General features: G+C 40.1%; 1 protein-coding gene across 1 annotated transcript; it reads left to right on the top strand.

Moving 5' to 3' along the window:
- Nucleotides 1-847: 847 nt before the first annotated feature.
- On the top strand, nt 848-18431 carry LOC112164437 (feruloyl CoA ortho-hydroxylase F6H1-3). Its single transcript, XM_024300629.2, has 5 exons — nt 848-1513; nt 2003-2336; nt 6265-6742; nt 17276-17863; nt 18337-18431. Exons 1-4 carry the CDS (start codon nt 848-850, stop codon nt 17859-17861), a joined length of 2064 nt encoding a protein of 687 aa, XP_024156397.1. The 3' UTR covers nt 17862-17863; nt 18337-18431.
- The last annotated feature ends 825 nt before the right edge of the window (nt 18432-19256 follow it).

Here is a 19256-nt window from a genome sequence, read left to right on the forward strand (position 1 = left end):
GCCTATATTCTTGCGGTGACAGAGGCGGATAATTATTAATTATCGCCTACGATAATATCAAAACTATTAAGAGTTTTGATTTGATTCAAGGCCAATAACTGTGGCCTAAATATAGTATTTCATTCCTCTTAGGAAAGTGAATCTGCAGTAGCCTATATATAGAGGCTAAAAACGATACAGAAAAGGATCTCTCTCTCTCGAATCAATCCCAGCGATTACAAAGCCTCCCCGGAGCAAATCCCCAACCTCGTTGAAACCCGGTGACCGCCCGCTAGTCCTAGTCTCCTCGCGAGCCGACTGTCAGCCTCACCAGTTCAACCCGGCGACCGTACTTCCAGTCCCAGTCTCCCCAGGAGCCGACTGCGAGCACAACCGCCACTGTTACTTCCAGCGAAGCAAGGGTAACGCCCTCGCACCCAGCGAAGCTAAAGTCACGCTTTAGCAAACCCGTGTTCCTCTCAAACTTCCCAGTGATTGCTCTGCTCAGCTTTCAGGTTGAGTATCGATTTAGTGAACGCAAAGAGACCACAACCGAAGCCCTTACTCGCGTAAGGCAAGAAGTCCTTTTCCGGAAGGCAAGAAAAGAACCCTGTGACGAGGTTAGTGCTCTCCTCGTCCACAGCGCTTGAAGAAGAAGTCAGGTCACGGGACTACCCCAACGACTGCACCCCGCGGTGCTGGCACGCCTGCGCAACCACTCGCCCAAAAGAGACTGTTTGCACACCAGCTGGTTTTGGAGCCAAACATTTTGGCACGCCCAGTGGGACCAAGCTAGAGTCTTTTGTATTCACCATCATTGGGATGCCAGAGGAAAATCTTTACCAAAGGAGATTCCTAAAGTGAAAATATGGCCAATGTTGCCACCAATGACGACATTACAACAGAAGAGGCTTTTGTTTCGAAGCCTATCCCGGAAGGAGCGACCTTCGAGGAGACACTCGCGATCCTTATGGAGAATGTCGAGAACCATCGCAAGAAGATGGACGCGGATCTTGCCAGAGAAACTGCAAAATCAGAAAGGCTCCGCCGCGAGTTTGAGCAGCGTATGACTCTATACGCAGAGAGTACCAGGCAGCAGGTTACACGAACAAAGGGTGCCTTGAAGGCGCAAGCTATAACCATCGCTGCCGAACAGGATGAGCGTCATAAGACAATTTTGAACGCCATCGCGAGCCAAAACAAGCATACCTCATCGGAGTTCGCGACCTTGCGCAAGGAAGGTCCCAGCTTGACTACTCAAGTCGGTTCACAGCAAGGTGAATTGGAAAGCCAAAAATCTTCGCGCGAAGAGGTTGTTTCTGAGGTTGAATTGCCTACAGATGGCAACAAACGTAAATGCCTCATTGATGAGTCACGACCTTACATAGAGGCTTTGCATGGAGAGGATGGTCAACAAGATTGTTTCTCTGACAATATAATTGTCTCAGAACAAATATATGATTTCTCCACTGATCAAGCCAAATATGTGGCTACTGATCAGATGCCTGGGGGGCAAGACGTAGCTCACGTTCAGGTTAGTGATCACCAAGATCAACTTAATTGTCAATTAAATTGCTATCTACCTACTGGGCTTCATCAGAATCAAAAGCATGGTCGAAGTCATGGTCTAATCAGTCATCAACCAAGCCATTATATGGTTATTGGACGTCATCATGGTCAAAAAGGTGACCAAAGCCACAATCAACTTAATTATGAATTAAGTTGTTCTATGGTTGCTGGACGTCCTCATCATGCAGAAGGTCAAGAGTGTGGTCCACTTAATTATCAATTAAGGCATGGGCCACTTGATTATCAATTATGTTTTGGTCTTGAGAAGCCAATCTGTGGCTTTATTAATCAATTCAATTTGAAGATCTTCATATATGTTTCAAGGCTAGTCAGTGGCTTTGAGATTTGTAAAGAAGGATTCGGTGACCCCAAGTCCAGTCTTGACACAGAGCCAATCTATGATGAATATGATGATAATTATAATTTAATTATTGGTTCCAAAAATCATATGCAGCAGTTCAAATCCCTTGAACAAGTGGTCAAATATAATAGCCAATCTGTGGCTTATTATGAAGACACCATGTTCTATGACATGGTAGTTGGCGACAAAGCCGATCTTGGGACAACGTCATCTCCAAAATTTCAATTGAAGATCTCGCCTCGTCAACCAACAAAGATACTTGGGGGGCAATACTCCTTCTACGAGCCAAATTTCTTCCAAGTGTTCGACACGAAGTATTTTTGTTATTTTCTTACAAGCTCCCGCAAGAGGGATTTTCATGCCATAAATTTTGATACGTCGGAGCTTGGAGTAAGGCATAGATGGCCTCCCCCGTGGCCTTCTAGAGGTTAGCCAAACGCACTGATGCTAGCTTCTTTATTTGCTTCTAATTTTTAGTTTGCATCTTTTTTTTAGTTAGTTAAAAAAAAAAAAATAATAATAATAATAATAATAATAATAATACAAAAAGAGAGTTATGCGGCGCATCAGCGACTGGCCGCGAGCGATTGACAGCATAAGCAAGCGACCGCGAGCGAAAGCAAGCGATCGCGAAGAGCGCGGGGCCGCGAGCGAAGGCGAGCGACCGTGAGCGTCGCACACGGAGACATCAGCGACTGGCCGCGAGGGAATGGCCGCGAGCGAACGGCCGCGACGGAGGCGGCCGCGACGGCAGTGCTCGCTGATATACATCGCCTGGGCTTCGCCAGCGAGCTTCGCCAGACATTCTCCAACAAGATTCACTCTGAAGTGAAGGTGATCTAAGGGCTGCTAAATGGATGGATGCCGATCCCAGTGGCAGACGTCGATATAGCTAAGTCAGGTTGCAGAAGATTCCATATCCACTGCCGTTGCGAAGAATCAAGCGCAATCCCCAGGAAGGATGTGCAGATAAGGCGTTCGATGGAATGCCTGAGAGAACGGTGCTGTGAAGATGACATGTGCAGACTTGGGGGGCAGAACTATCAATCTTCAGAGCCTCAGAGGTCACCAACAGTAGCACAAGTCATACATGCCAATCGCAGTGGCATCGAAGGCCCATCAGATTGATGCGAGAAAACTTTGGAACAGTGGAACCGTAGAAGACACTTTCTGATAAGCCTTTGCAGCAAGTTCGAATTGATTATAGGCCAAGGTGGACACACAGGAAAAGCTCGCGAAGTGAAGTTACCAAGAAATTTTCAGAGTTTCTTCCCACAGTAGTCTTGCATTTTCATGACGGAAATTCTATTGAGAGAATCTAGCCAGCAAGTGGCTCTAGTGTATGCCAGATACAGTGGCTATAGTTGCAGGGGAGAAAAGAAAAGCATAATTGATCCATACTACCATCAGGGGCTTCTATTCCTCTGCACATCAAGCTAATTGAGTCGCAGTGGAGGAACGCATAATTAATTCAAACAGCAGGACCAACATTTCTTCTTGGAGAGATTCAAGCTGCTACTGAGGAGGACCATCTCTTGCCCAAAAAGGAATGTCTTTCTGCAGAAGTTTCATGGGCCAAATTACGTGAAGCTGGAGATGAGGCAGAGGAACATGAGGTGGTTGAAAATGATGTTGATGTTCAGTCTATCTCTGTCTCTGGTGATGAGGGTGTGCATATATTGCAGTGGATCGTAAAGGACAACCATCTGAGGAGAATGGTTGTGAAATAGGCTCGTTAAATTCTGAAAATTTGGTTGATCATGCAGAAGAGCTTCACGTTTACATCTCTCTCTCTCTTTCTCATGATCCTATAGGACATACTACCAGACAGAAGTTCCACACCATTGCCTGTTCTGTGCATAGAAGACGGATTGGTGATCTTGCGGTTTTCAGAAATCTTTGGCATTCATGTACCCTTAAAGAAGGCTGAAAAAAGAGATCACAGTTGCAGCAAGGATGTAAATGCTATAGAGGAATGCGAGCTCGCGAACCAAAACTGCCTTGGAAAGTTCTTGTGGCCGACATACTTTTGGGATTACTTTATTAGCTAAGCCAGCATGTGGCTGTAGTTGATGATTAATTATTCTTACATTATATCTTGAATCTGCATATGAAGCAGTGAAGAGGTGGTGCGTTCTGACAGTATATATATATATATATTATATATATAGCCTGCATGGTGGCTTAGATTAAATGATGCATGATGGTGTGAGCTGACTACAACACGTGCTCATCCACTGGGGACAACATAGGCTTTATTGATTAGCCTAATGGTATATATATATTTATATAAAGCAACAAGGAGCACGTGGCCCCTCAATGTGCAGCGATTTAAAGTAAGGAGAGTTTGGGCACCGCGAAGAGTGCAGAAAGGACAATTAATTATAGCAAGAAGTTCGCGAGCGTTCATAGCCGAAGCTCATTCTCATCACCGCGAAGGGTCGCGAGCAATTTGAAGACTTCACGAGGCAGAGAGTAAATGCAACAAATAAAAATACATCGCGAGGAACTTGCATCAAGTTTTTCATCCAAGTTGATGTTACTTTCTGGAGCAATTCGAGAACTTATGGCGAGTACTTCATCTTTGCTTTTCATTTAAGCCAACTACAGTGGCTTTAGAACAACTTTATTGCAAGACTAGTGCTGATTCAAGACCTCTTCAGTCAAGACGGGGAACTTTGATTTCGAGGTCTGGGGGGCAATGTTTGAGCCCAAAATAAATATTTTTCCCGACAAAGGGAACTCGAAGAAGACCGGGCCAATATCGGTGGCCCAAACTATTTATTTCCGACAAGTTCGGAATATATTGTTTAGAGGTCAAATAAGGCCTGCTTAGAGATCAAGCAATCGTGAGGCAAATCGTGATATTCATGGATTTACTAGTAATTATCAAGAGATTTGATGATTAATGGTGATTTGCTTGGTTGTCAAGACTGTGCAAAACGGGAGCATAAAATATACAGGCTGTGTGTATGGCCGAGATTACGCGAGCGCGAGCAAGATGAGTTGATATATAATTGACCATGCAATTAAGGTGGACGTGGAATAAGGGAAGCCATGCAATTAATCATGCTTGATAGCAATCCTCAAGGAATATAGTTATATATATATATTGCATGGATGGCTGGACGTACAACATAGAGGGACATAATTATATATATCCTTATTAGTATATATATATATATATATATATATATGTAGAAGTGCGCAGAGGGTCATATAGTATATATGATGGGTATATACAATTAAACATGGCAGACAAGTTGTCCTCTTCTACTTCGAGGTAGTTCACGGCTCCACGCAATTAAGTCCTATAGTGGACCAATTAAGCAGAAAATCAAGGGCCTCCCACATACGTGGCAATCAGGGAATGAAGTTGGATGTACGTCAAATGGAAGGGACACCATCACCTCTTAATTGCAATAATATATATATATATATATATATATATATATATATATATATATATATATCCTTTCTGATTTGCATGCCGCCGCGAGCTACAAGAGTCCTCGCGAAGATATATATCAATATAGGATACGTACATATCCTACCACTGCATCCAAGAGGAAGATTACGTCTGAGACTCTAAGAGGCAATTAATCTTTGCCTATATTCTTGCGGTGACAGAGGCGGATAATTATTAATTATCGCCTACGATAATATCAAAACTATTAAGAGTTTTGATTTGATTCAAGGCCAATAACTGTGGCCTAAATATAGCATTTCATTCCTCTTAGGAAAGTGAATCTGCAGTAGCCTATATATAGAGGCTAAAAACGATACAGAAAAGGACCTCTCTCTCTCGAATCAATCCCAGCGATTACAAAGCCTCCCCGGAGCAAATCCCCAACCTCGTTGAAACCCGGTGACCGCCCGCTAGTCCTAGTCTCCTCGCGAGCCGACTGTCAGCCTCACCAGTTCAACCCGACGACCGTACTTCCAGTCCCAGTCTCCCCAGGAGCCGACTGCGAGCACAACCGCCACTGTTACTTCCAGCGAAGCAAGGGTAACGCCCTCGCACCCAGCGAAGCTAAAGTCACGCTTTAGCAAACCCGTGTTCCTCTCAAACTTCCCAGTGATTGCTCTGCTCAGCTTTCAGGTTGAGTATCGATTTAGTGAACGCAAAGAGACCACAACCGAAGCCCTTACTCGCGTAAGGCAAGAAGTCCTTTTCCGGAAGGCAAGAAAAGAACTCTGTGACGAGGTTAGTGCTCTCCTCGTCCACAGCGCTTGAAGAAGAAGTCAGGTCACGGGACTACCCCAACGACTGCACCCCGCGGTGCTGGCACGCCTGCGCAACCACTCGCCCAAAAGAGACTGTTTGCACACCAGCTGGTTTTGGAGCCAAACAGACCCTTCAGATCTCACTGATTTTGTCATAAACAAAGGCAATGGAGTAAAGGGTCTTTCCCAAATGGGACTCAAAAGCCTCCCAAAGCAATATATCCAACCCCTTGAAGAAAGAATGAGTATGAATATGACAAAAATGCCTGAAGAATCCATTCCCATCATTCACGTGTCAAACTGGGAGGACCCGAAAGTGGCAGAATCAATTTGCAATGCGGCAGAGAAGTGGGGGTTCTTTCAACTACTCAACCATGGTGTGCCCACTGAAGTTCTTGAGCATGTCAAGGAAGCAACTCACAGGTTCTTTGAGATGCCAGCTGAGGAGAAGTGTAAGTTCTCGAAAGAGCATTCGCCTTCAACCAATGTCCGCTTTGGGACAAGCTTTAGTCCTGAAGCAGAGACGGCACTGGAGTGGAAAGACTGGCTTAGTCTCTTCTATGTTTCTGAGGATGAGGCCTCTGCACACTGGCCTCCAGTTTGCAAGTAAGCAGTGAAATCTACACTATATATCTTACTGTCTCAGTTTTTGATGACGGCATTGAATCTCCTTTAGCTTATTGCAGTTTTATCGATCGTATGGATATATAGTTGGCCCGGTATATGAATATATTTGGCTTATTTCTAAACACCTCAAAGTTTTTAGGGTCTAAGCTGGTTTGTCAGAATGTATATGGTTCCGGAACTTAGAATGTACACAGGTTTTTCTTCTGGCAATCAAGCGTTGAACATAATATAAGTGATAATTGCCGACATGGTATCAGTTTCTGATAACATTGCTGCCATGAATCTATAAACTTTGAGCTAGAGGAAGAAGAAGATGAACTCACCGAGAGAAAAGAGAGCTTCAGACAAAAATATCTGAGAGTTTTTCTAATTGATGAAGAAGTAGAAATTATTACAATGCAAGAGCTATTTATAGCAGTAGAGAAAAATAAAACGAAACAAACAAATTCCTAGCTATTACAGCCTGTAAGTACACATCAGCAGCACATCAGCAACAAGTCACCACTACATGCATTACAGCTGGACAGCATCTTATTGGTCAACTAAGTCATATTGACGTTCACGTTGACAAGCTTTGCTAACACCTCCCCTCAATCTCAGTGGGAGATAACACACTGAGATTGGTACAATGTTGTTTAAACGTAGGACTATGAAGACCTTTGGTGAAAACGTCTGCAGTTTGGCTCTCTGTGGGTACATATTGTAGCAGAAGATCTTGTCTTTGAACTCTCTCTCGGACAAAATGAAAATCATTATCCAGATGTTTAATCCTTGAGTGGAAAACTGGATTTGAGCATAGAGCAAGAGCAGAAAGGTTGTCACATTTCAACAAAGGTGGAGCTGGAATCCGGACGTGCAGGTCACACAGAATGTGTCTCATCCATGAAATCTCTGCAGCAGTATTAGCAAGAGCCCTATACTCAGCCTCAGTTGAGCTTCTAGATACAGATCCTTGTTTCTTGGATTGTCATGAGACTGGACAATGTCCAAGATACACAATAAAGCCTGTAGTTGATCTTCTCTGATTAACGTCCCCAGCCCAATCAGCATCACAAAAGGCATTGATATAAGCAACACTATTACCATACTTGTAAAACAGCCCTTTAGACATGGTACCTTGCAAATATCTCAAGATTCTCTTAACAGCAGCATAATGCACATCAGTTGGAGAGGACATGAATTGACACACAGTGTTTACAGCATAAGCAATATCAGGCCTGGTGAATGTCAAGTATTGTAATGCACCAACAATGCTCCTGTAGAGAGTAGGGTTTGATAGAGGTGTACCTTCATTTTTTAAAAGCTGCAGATGAGGCAAACAAGGAGTATTACATTCTCTGCAAGTTTCTAAACCAGCTTTAACTATCAACTCCTTGATGCGCTTAAAAGCAAGCGCATAATTTAACCCTGAAATGTCATTAGTAGTACGTAATAAATAGGGATCGTTCTATTCCGGGGATTGAGGGTACACCTGTAATTGCAAAAACAAATTAATAAAAGTAAAAAGTATTATGTACAAAAATAAAACAAAGAATAAAAATATATACAAATGAACACTAAAGGGGGTTTTAGGATTATTAAATTAAAAACTAAAATAAATAAAATAAAGAAAATGTAAAAACATATATACACAGGTGGAATGAGAGAACAAAGATCAAAACTGAAACTATGATCAAATTCGATTAAATCCTAATATTGTTCATCTAAGTCATGAGAAAGGAGTTGATCATGTGAAATATTCGAAAGCAAATAATTTCCCATTTTTTACTTTTCAGTGCTAATTAACCTAAGTGAAAGCACAAAGATTAATCCTATCAAACATGTAATCAAGCCCTAGAAAGCTAGTCAATCATGACATGTTTAACTCATTAAGAACAAAGAAAGGCTATCAACTCAAGTGTGCAACTTAGTATGACAAAAAGTCCACCTAATTGCAATCCTCTTTAATTAAATTCGGTTTTTGTCCAAAACCTTTACTACTTTGATTCAAGTTACACAAAACAAAAAGTTGATTTCATGTTCTTAAACCTAGCACCATTCATATCAAAACCCTAAGTGTTTCGAACCACATAAGATTAAAATACAAAAGATATCTATAAAGCAAATTTAATTAAACAAACTCACATAAGCAACTCTCGAATTACAATATAAGAATCTGAAAATTTCATTCAATCATAAAAATTCCAGAAATAATAATTTTGTTCAATCATGAATGTCAACTAGTACATAACCAACGAATTCAAAACAAGGTTTACAAAGTAGAGGTCGAATTACACCGTGGATGGAAGATGAAGATGGATGATTTTCGTTGTGATCCTTGAAGCTTGAAAACAAGTCTTCAATGGTGGATGGTGGAGGAATAGGTCACGGCTCATTCTTCTCCCTTCGGCCTTGCTTGAAATCCGTGGCTTGCTTTAGAGGATGGAGAGAATTTTCTGAATTTTTCTAAGGTGTGTGGAACCCCTCTCAACGTCAAAGAGGTGGGTATATATAGGAGCATGGCTAGGGTTCACAAAGCAATCAGAATTTTCCACATAGCTTCAACCAATGATAATTCGCCAAGTAAGCTTGTGATGTGGTCTAACCAATCATAGAATGTCAAGTAAGCCTTGTGATGTGTTCCAACCAATCATAATTCTCTAAAATACCTCCCTCATATTTAATTGCCGAATTTCCTTGAAATTATTCTGATTTTCTTCATGAATTTCGGCCAACATTCCTTTAGGGAATTTAGGGATGAATCTAGACGCCTTTGAGACCTTTTCTTGCTGCACACATATTTTCTTTCCTTAAGAATTTCCCTTGAATCTCTCTTGGCGTCACCTTCTTGATTATTTCTGATTTTTCACGTTGGCAATCACACCAAATTATTCCTCCAACAATATTTCTTCCTTAAAAGTCTCCCAAAAATATCTCCTTTGAATCCTCAATCAATCATCTTTAATTCCCACGTTGTCACCTTGTTTTTCCTTAAGTATTACACGGCAAATTTAATCCCCAAGGAAAGTATATTTTCCTTTTTTTTTAAAAAACTCTTCCTTGATTCTCTCCTTGCCATGTCATCTTCATAAAGCTTCTTGTTCCATTTATGAACTCAATTCAGCTTATTTATTCCAAAAACCTGAAAATAGAAGCTTTCTAAAATAAGAAATGGAAACTTTCTAAAAATGGAAAATAGAAACTACAAAACGGAAACTTTCTACAATTAGGAACTTTCCCATTCGAAGAATGGAAACTTTCCTAAACAGAGTTTTATTAAGGAAATAACGCAGAAAATATAGGGAAATAACAGTTAAAACGTCGCATTAAAATGCTCCTATCACTCCTTTGCATACTTCTCTTGTGACAAGAATATGCCTTTGTCATTGTACTGAATATTGATTCCCAGAAAATAAGACAAAGGCCTAAGATCTTTCATGTCAAACACATCATTGAGCTCAGAGACAACTGTTGACACACCATTTTTGTCAGAACCAGTAATAACAATGTCATCAACATAGAGTAATAATGCAATTATTCCAGTACTCGTGACCTTAACAAATAAACTTGGATCAGAATGAGAAAACTTAAATCCCAAGGCAGGAAGAAAATTAGTGAATTTCTCATTCCAAGCTCTTGGTGCCTGTTTCAAACCATATAGAGATTTCTTGAGTAAACACACATGGTTGGGATGAACTGGATCAACAAAACCCTGAGGCTGATGCATGTACACTTCTTCTTTGAGATCACCATGCAGAAAGGCATTCTTAACATCAAGTTGCCTTAATTCCCAGTTATACATTGCAGCTAGAGAGATAATAATTCTTACTGTACTATGCCTTACAACTGGACTAAAGGTTTCATCATAGTCCAAACCTTTTTCTTGACTATATCCCTGAGCAACCAATCTTGCTTTATATCGTGAAACACTTCCATCAGGATTTTTCTTGATTTTATACACCCATTTACTCCCAACAATATTTTTACCTTCTGGAAATGGAACCAGTTGCCATGTACCTTGTTTATTCAGTGCATCCATCTCTTCATTCATAGCCATATTCCATTCAGGTCTATCAACAGCAGCTTTAAAGCTTTTTGGCTCAACAGGATCATGAATGTCCATAACAGCACTGAGACCACTAAAGTAAGACAATTCATCAAGTAAATTGTGTTGGACAACACAGGAATAAGCACAAAACTCATCAAACGATTTCTTCTTGACTATTCCATTCTTAGCCCTGGTCATCATGGAATGATTGTTGTATGCAAGTGCAGGATCAACAATAAACTGCAACTCTTGAGAGAATACTTGACTACTATCTTGTACAGCATCATTGTCAACAAACAGAGATGAATCACTAAAAATACCCTCTTCAGAGCTATCATTTCTATTTCCATCATCATTGGTATTACCATTTCTATTCCCATCACTTGTACCAGTGTTTCTATTCCCATCACTTGTACCATCATCACTAGTACCACCATTGTCAACATCAATAGAAGAAGAGGATCCAGGCATAGGTATAGTCTCTACCCCCTCATCAGCCTGAGCTGGGATAGCAGCAGAAGGCTGAGAGACAAATGGAAGAACAACTTGGAGCTGATCAGGCGAGAGAACAGGCATCATATGTGGGGAAAAACTAACAGGGACAGAAGACATATGTTGGGAAGGAGAAGGAGATGATAAAGCAGGATCAGGAGAAAGGAGTACACCAGAAGAGTGAAATGGAAACACTGACTCATCATGAATAACATGTCTACACTCCAAAGCTTGTTTTTCTCAATGCTGTAGCAGAAAACACCCTTGTAGCCCAAGGCATAGCCCAAAAATACACATCTAGTTGTCCGAGAATCAAGCTTATCACTGCAGTAAGGCCTAAGATAAGGATAACATGCAGAACCAAAAATTCTGAGATGACCAAGATCAGGTGCAGATCCAAAGAGTTGGATATATGGAGAAGACATATGCAAACTGACACAGGGCATTCTATTAATGAGAAATGCAAAATGAGCAACAGCATGAAACCAAAATTGTTTAGGCAGGTGTGCTGCAGACATAAGAGTAATACAAGTCTCAACAATATGTCGATTCTTTCTTTCTGCTACCCCATTTTGTTGGGGAGTATGAGGGCAAGTGATAAAGTGTACAATGCCCTTATGATCAAGAAAATTCTTAAAGGCTTTACTGTTATATTCACCCCCACCATCTGTTTGTAGAGAAATGATATTGTGCTTGAACTGAGTAAACACAAAATTGTAAAACTTGACAAATGTGGCAAAAGTATCAGATTTATTGATCAGTGGATAAATCCACACAAATCGGGTACAATCATCTATGAAGGTTGCATAGTATTTGAAACCTTCAATGGACAAACAAAGAGCAGGGCCCCAAAGATCTGAATGTACCTTTTGAAAAGGAGAAACTGACTTTGAAACAGACTCAGTGAAAGGTAATCTATGCATTTTGCCACTAAGACAATGAGAACACATATGAGAAGCTTTGTCATTATTAAACTTGACTTGAGACAAAGACAACATTTTAGACACTACATCTGAAGAAGGATGTCTAAGCCTGTGATGCCAAAGTGAGCATTTAACAGCAGCTCCAACAAATGCAGTATGAGCAGACTGAGATGGTGGTGTGAGCTTTGGTGTTTTGAAAAGGAAAAGACCTTCCCCATTACTCTTTCCTCTGTAAAGAAGGGCTTTTGATGCCTTGTCCTGCACACAGATATCAATATCATCCATGATAATGAAGCAATTATTATCCTTGCATAGCTTATTAAAAGAAAGCAGATTAACTGCTAAACTAGGAACATGAAGCACAGTGTTTAGCTGAAAAGTATGCTTTGCAGGTGTAATTTGACCAGAGCCAATGTGTTTAACATGCAGACCTTCTCCATTACCAATTGTAATGGTGTTGTTGGAGGCAAAAGGATGAGCAATGGAGAGGTTTCTCAAGTCAGATGTCATGTGATGAGTTGCACCAGTATCACCAATCCACACCTCAGCATTGTTAGAGCTAGATGAGGTTGAAGAACTTGCACCATTACAACCAGTGTGAGCAGTCATAGCAGTGAGTGAAACAGGACGTTCAGAACCTTGATAGGCATAGTTGCTTCTGTGATGGCAGTTAAGAGCAACATGTCCCTTCAGTCCACAAATTTGACACACCACCACTGATAGAGAAGGATGATCAGGAGGTATATCTCCTCTATAGAAACAGTTGATAGCCGTGTGTCCCTTCTTACTGCAAATTTGACATTCTGGAGAAGCACCAACATTGGTTCTATACTCAGATCCTTGAGTATTAGCCGGATTCTGAAAACATTTGCTAGCAATGTGACCCTTTTTGTGGCAAATGTGACACTCAATTTTTTTATAGCAGTTACTCTCAGTATGTCCTTTCTTTCCACAGACTTGACACTCAACTCCACTATAATTCTTGAACCCTCCACCACTTGAGTTGTTTTGAGAGAATGTGCCATTGTTATTCCAGGTCTGAGACTTAGAGGTGTTATCACTCCACAATGCTTTCCCTTTGTCTCCATTGTAAGAACCTGATCCTCCAGAAAAGTGTGAGCTATTGTTGCTTCTATAAAATGAACCTTTTGCAGCCATTGCAGACATAGACATATGAGGCACAAGCAGTGACTCAATATCTCTTTCAGCAGCCAGTAATTGAGCTCTGAAATCTTTCAGTGAAATTGGTGTGTCTTTTGCCCTAATGACAGTCTTTATCATTGCATATTCATCTGGCAGACCATTCAGTGTCACAACCACAATATCTTCATCAACAAGTGTTACTCCAACAGAGCTCAATTGATCTCTTGCAAGCTTAATACGTTGAAGGTACTTGTCAATAGTATCTGCTCCTTTCTTAATAGTTTGAAGATCAGTTTTGAGCTGTATGATGTTAGCTCTAGAAACAGTAGAAAACCTCTCAAGTAATGCAAGCCAAGCCTCATGTGAGGACTTACTGCCAACAATAATGTCCATGATATCACCATCAAGAGTAGCCATTAGAAGACCAAGTAGAGCTTTATCTGTTTTCTTCCACAGTTTATAGGCCATAGTAATGTCACTAGTGATTTCACCTTCCTCAGTGAGAACAAAACGAGGTGGACAAGGATATGATCCATCAAAGTATCCAAAAAGATCATTACCCTCAAGCACAGCTTGAAACTGAAAGCTCCACTTTACAAAATTATTTTCACTCAATCGAACAGTAATTGTGCTAAGCAGGGAGTTGATCTCGGATTGTGACATGGCCATAGCTTCAGAGATTATTCCAAACAACAGGTTATACAGCTTTTATCAAAGATTTTGCTCACAATAACACAGTTATGTTATCATTCTATTATACTATCACAGATCTTCAACAAACTTGAAGCAATTATCATCAATTCCACAACTCAAGAGGATTATCAACATCTCAACAGATTATACACTTTTATCAACAATTTCCACAAAACGAAGTAATGAATAGCTATAATCAGCTTCAGATCTCAACCAAGCATTAACATATTGAGAGTCACAAAGTAAGAGAAAGGAATAAGCTCACCAGTAGGTGCCATTACGAAGAACAAATAGCTGAGAAGGTATGGAAGCTTGAAACTTAGAAACAAAGTAAAGATCACAGATCTAGGGTTTCACCTGATGAAGCACACATGAGCTTAAATGCGGAAGCGAGAAGAGGATCAATTACAACTACTGGTATAGAATAACATGTAGAATCAAGAGCCAAAGCTCTGATACCATGATAACATTGCTGCCATGAATCTATAAACTTTGAGCTAGAGGAAGAAGAAGATGAACTCACCGAGAGAAAAGAGAGCTTCAGACAAAAATATCTGAGAGTTTTTCTAATTGATGAAGAAGTAGAAATTATTACAATGCAAGAGCTATTTATAGCAGTAGAGAAAAATAAAACGAAACAAACAAATTCCTAGCTATTACAGCCTGTAAGTACACATCAGCAGCACATCAGCAACAGGTCACCACTACATGCATTACAGCTGGACAGCATCTTATTGGTCAACTAAGTCATATTGACGTTCACGTTGACAAGCTTTGCTAACAGTTTCTAGGTTCCAAATAGTTCTTGGCTCGATTTTCCGGTTTTCCCACTTATTTGCAAGGTTTCAAATTTCGGTTTCGATTTCGATACTTCAAATTTAAGGAAATTTCGGAGAAAGTTTCGATTTTGGTGGAAATTTCGGTTAAAAATAAAGAAATCAAATTAATTGCATTTATAAAATGATATTTTTGAATGAAACTTTTACATAGACTAAACTAACTTGTAATAAACCTATTTACAACGTAACATCTCTAAAATTATACATTTATAATAGAATTATGATATTTTATATGGACGAGTAATTAACTAGTACTATAGTAGGTTGCTAAACTAGTGTTTTTATCTATGTGTATTGATAATGTGTTGTATATTGATAATGTAAATATGATTTACTTTTTTTAATAATTAGAAAATTACAACGGGGTGGGGCGGGGCACGTAAAACTAAAACCCCGTGAATGAAAATCAACAAGTACAACAAAAGGAATATAAAAGCTACTATGATGTGGTTCGATGTAGCTGGTTGAACTGCTTTCATTTAGTATCATACAATACTGCTCCCAAGTACATGAATTTTGGAAATAATTTTCATACTTCATCACATGGTTATTGTATGTGTACATGTTGTTCCATTTCCCCATGCAATCCATATATCGGATATTGTGGAATTACCTAATATGATGTTACAATGTATGAAGCATACAATATTTGAGACGAAGCAAAAAGGAAATCATGTTATGGTTGGAGCATTCAACTTTGTAGCAGATAAAAACAAAAAGGTTTTTTTGTTGTATTCAACTTGATTGCAAAAAAAAAAAAATCATATTTTCTCTATAAAAGTATGAAGTAAAAATTCATTGTAGGTGACATAAAAATTTAACAAAAATTTTAGAGAAATTTCAGACAAAATTTCGGTGTGAATTTTTAAATATATATTGTGTGTGTAGATATTTCAGAAATTAAAAATTTCGTGGAAATGTACGGAAAATTTCAGGAAACTTCTGACAGAAATGATATAGCATATAAATTTCATTTCGATACTTCAAAATTACGAAAATTTTGGCAGTTTCGGAGAAAACCTTGCTTATTTGTACATTCATTTATGGTTAAGATGAGGATGTCGTGTATATATGTTTAGGTTAAGATGGGGATGTCGTACCTATATGATTAAGATGCGGACTAAAGCCATCTGTGAGTAGGTCTGGGATCGGTTTGGCTCGGCTTGGGAATGGGCCTGTACCGAAACCGATACCGAGTTTATAATCGGCCCGGTTCAGTTCGGGATGCCGGATTTTTCATCAATCATACCGATCAGTGCCGAAACCGAATAGTTCGGTATCAATCGGTTTCAATAGTACTGTGAACCAAAGTTTCCAGAAACCTGAAAAAATGCAGCAGACCAGCAGTAGGCAAATTTGCCTGCCTTCCTAATTAGTTCTCCATTGAACGTCATGCACATTTCAGTCCAAAATGCAAATGAAAAGAGAACTTGGAACTACAAAAGACTAAAACAAGTGGATCATAATCATCATATAGTTTAGACAGTTCAATAGCTTACACAAATTGAAATCACTCAAATCAGTTCAGTAGCTTACACAAATTGAAATTCATTAGCCAAATGCCTAAATAAGTTCATGAAAATATGAAATGATCAAGTTGAAAACATAAAACTGAATTCTCTGAAACAGAAAACAAGTTACAGAAAGTGAGAAAACAAGAAAGAAACAGAAACGAGTTCTTATGAAATGATCACCATCAAATCATCCACTTGCAGTTTACCTACTGATTCAGACTAAGAGGTTTGAAGAATCTGAGAGACTGAGAGAGTGAGAACAAGGCTGCTAATCGACTTGGATTCAAAACGAGGCTCTTAAATTCTTCACCGGAGATTCTGATTTGGTCTCTAATTCTGTATGAGATTCTGAGAGTCTGAGAGCCTTTGCTTTTTTTCGATGACACCGAGAGTAGGGATGGAGGCTAAGTTGTTTTAGGGTTGGGGTCGGAGTTGAATGGTGAAAACGCGATGGAATTGGTCAATTGGGAGTATAGGGCTGAATGATATGACAAGTCGTACCGAGGCTAGCGACAAGCGAAAACGCGAAGGAATTCGGGTCGGTTCGGTCAATTCGGTATGAATTTGACCCATACCGGTGCCGACCCGTTTACTATGATATCGGTACGGTTCGGATCGGTATTCCGAGGAGATGTCTGTTCATACCGACTCGATCAGTTTCGGCTCGGATCGGTCGGGATCGGTATCGGTTTCTTGGTGTCAAATTCCCAGGCCTATCTGTGAGCATAGACCCAATAGTCCTCCCTGCGCCTAGGGCCCCCGATTTCATGGCCCCTAAAAAGTTGCAACTCCCTCATTGAGACATTGAGGACATCGTACATTCATTTATTAATTACATGAACTAATGCTTGAATTTTTTTATTGTTTTTGTTTTTTTCCAGGGCTGAAGTGCTCGAATACATGAAGAGGACAGACATACTCATAAAACGACTCCTAGATATACTGATGAAAAGGCTAAACGTGACAGAAATAAACACAACCAAAGAACCACTTCTAATGGGATCCAGGCGAATTAACCTTAATTACTTCCCCGTTTGCCCAAACCCTGAGCTGACAGTTGGAGTTGGGCGTCACTCTGATGTCTCCACACTCACAATCCTCCTTCAAGAGTACTACATCGGAGGGCTTTACGTCCGACCTGAGTTTACTGATGAAGATACCTGGGTGCATGTTCCTCCATTGGAAGGGTCATTAGTGATCAACGTTGGCGATGCACTGCAAATAATGAGCAATGGAAAATACAAGAGCGTCGAGCATCGAGTGGCTGCTAATGGAAGTAAGACTAGAATTTCGGTTCCCATATTTGTGAATCCGAGGCCATCGGACGTGATAGGGCCTCTGCATGAAGTGCTTGAGAGTAGTGGGGAGAAACCATTGTATAAGCAAGTTCTGTATTCTGACTATGTCAAGCATTTCTTCCGGAAGGCTCATGATGGGAAGAGTACGGTTGACTTCGCCAAAATCTGAAGGTAATTTCACTACTATATCGGTACGTACCTTGGGAATGTTCCAAGGCTCTTTTGTTTTAAATAAAGAAATTTAGTCCTCATGGTTTTAAAAATAAAATTATTTGTCCAATACTATTCTGTCTAGTGACAATAAGTCTTTCATTTGTAAGTGAAATGTCGTGAATTCAATTCACGGAAGACTACTTGTTGTATGAGTTATTGATGTAATAAAAACAAAAAATTATATACGATGTAAGAGATGTGATAAACAATGTGATTATCGATAAATATTTCGTAATGACTCAATAATATCTCATTCAATAGTGCTAAGTGCTAAACATAAATTCATCAAAGTCCGACATAAAAAAATGAATCATAATAGATAAGCTTACACTACAAAAGTGGAGATTATAGTGTAATAAGAAGATATGATTATATTTATGGTGAGCAGAACTAGCTAGTTACAATATTTACAGCATATATGCTTTGAGCAGTTGTACACGGTGATTAAACCGAGCCCTAGTGCACGGTGGGTGATTCATAAAATATGACCAGGGCATGCCCATTCTCATTACCTAAGAGAAGGCAGAATTTTCGACCTCTGAGATGGACAAAAATAGAGTTGGAACTAAGATGATGGCACTAATGTTAGCCTCACACTCTCAGAGGGTGGCAAGGAGCAAAGATTTACTTCTTCTACTTCACATTCCCGCGCGACGTTGTGGAAATCAGATGGACTCCTATAACATCTGGCTGAAAATTATTGAAAAGCCGGTGACAGCCATACACGTACGTACCCTCCACAACTAATGTCGACCCACGAAAATTATTGCAAGGGATGCCCGCCATATCATCTCGTTGTTGTTTAATTTGTTACTTGTCTCCAAGATCTGTTGCTGCCAAATTCTGTGGTGTCGAAGTAAAACAATGCGGGAGTACTGTACTTGCATGCAGGAGAGCAAGATCTCGGCACTATCTTGGTTCCCACAATTGCGTGGCAGAAATCAGAAGCAAAACCACGCATTAGTGGAAAATTAGTAAATGTGGTAAGATGGAGGATCCGGAAGAGCTGACCCATATCCCGTATTTCGGGTCACAATACCTCGAAAAGCAGCCTTGGATTATTCTTGGAATGGAAGTAACCAGAGAGAGCATATGGGATTTCGCCTCCCAGCTCCACCACCAAGCGATTAGCAGGCTTCTCTTGATTGAGCTCGACACTACAGCCGGGCATCGATGGAAGATTGCCCAAATTAATTACAACCAATTTGGACTGGATATGGATCTTCATATATGGGTAGTCATATCGGTCAATTTTACGGCTTGTACAACATATGTTGTGTGACATTTTGCTCTATACTCGGTAACAAGTTACTTATCCCTATTCTTGAGTCACAATAGGAAACAGATGGCT

Source organism: Rosa chinensis, chromosome 5 (genome assembly GCF_002994745.2).
Source record: "Rosa chinensis cultivar Old Blush chromosome 5, RchiOBHm-V2, whole genome shotgun sequence".
NCBI lineage: Eukaryota > Viridiplantae > Streptophyta > Magnoliopsida > Rosales > Rosaceae > Rosa > Rosa chinensis.

Bases quoted from the DNA above. Each gene is read 5' to 3' on its own strand.
- LOC112164437 (XM_024300629.2), top strand. From the start codon at position 848: ATGGCCAATGTTGCCACCAATGACGACATTACAACAGAAGAGGCTTTT. The intron at 2,337-6,264 runs GTTAGCCAAACG...GGAGCCAAACAG, and splicing joins TCCCCCGTGGCCTTCTAGAG to ACCCTTCAGATCTCACTGAT. The intron at 6,743-17,275 runs GTAAGCAGTGAA...GTTTTTTTCCAG, and splicing joins CACTGGCCTCCAGTTTGCAA to GGCTGAAGTGCTCGAATACA.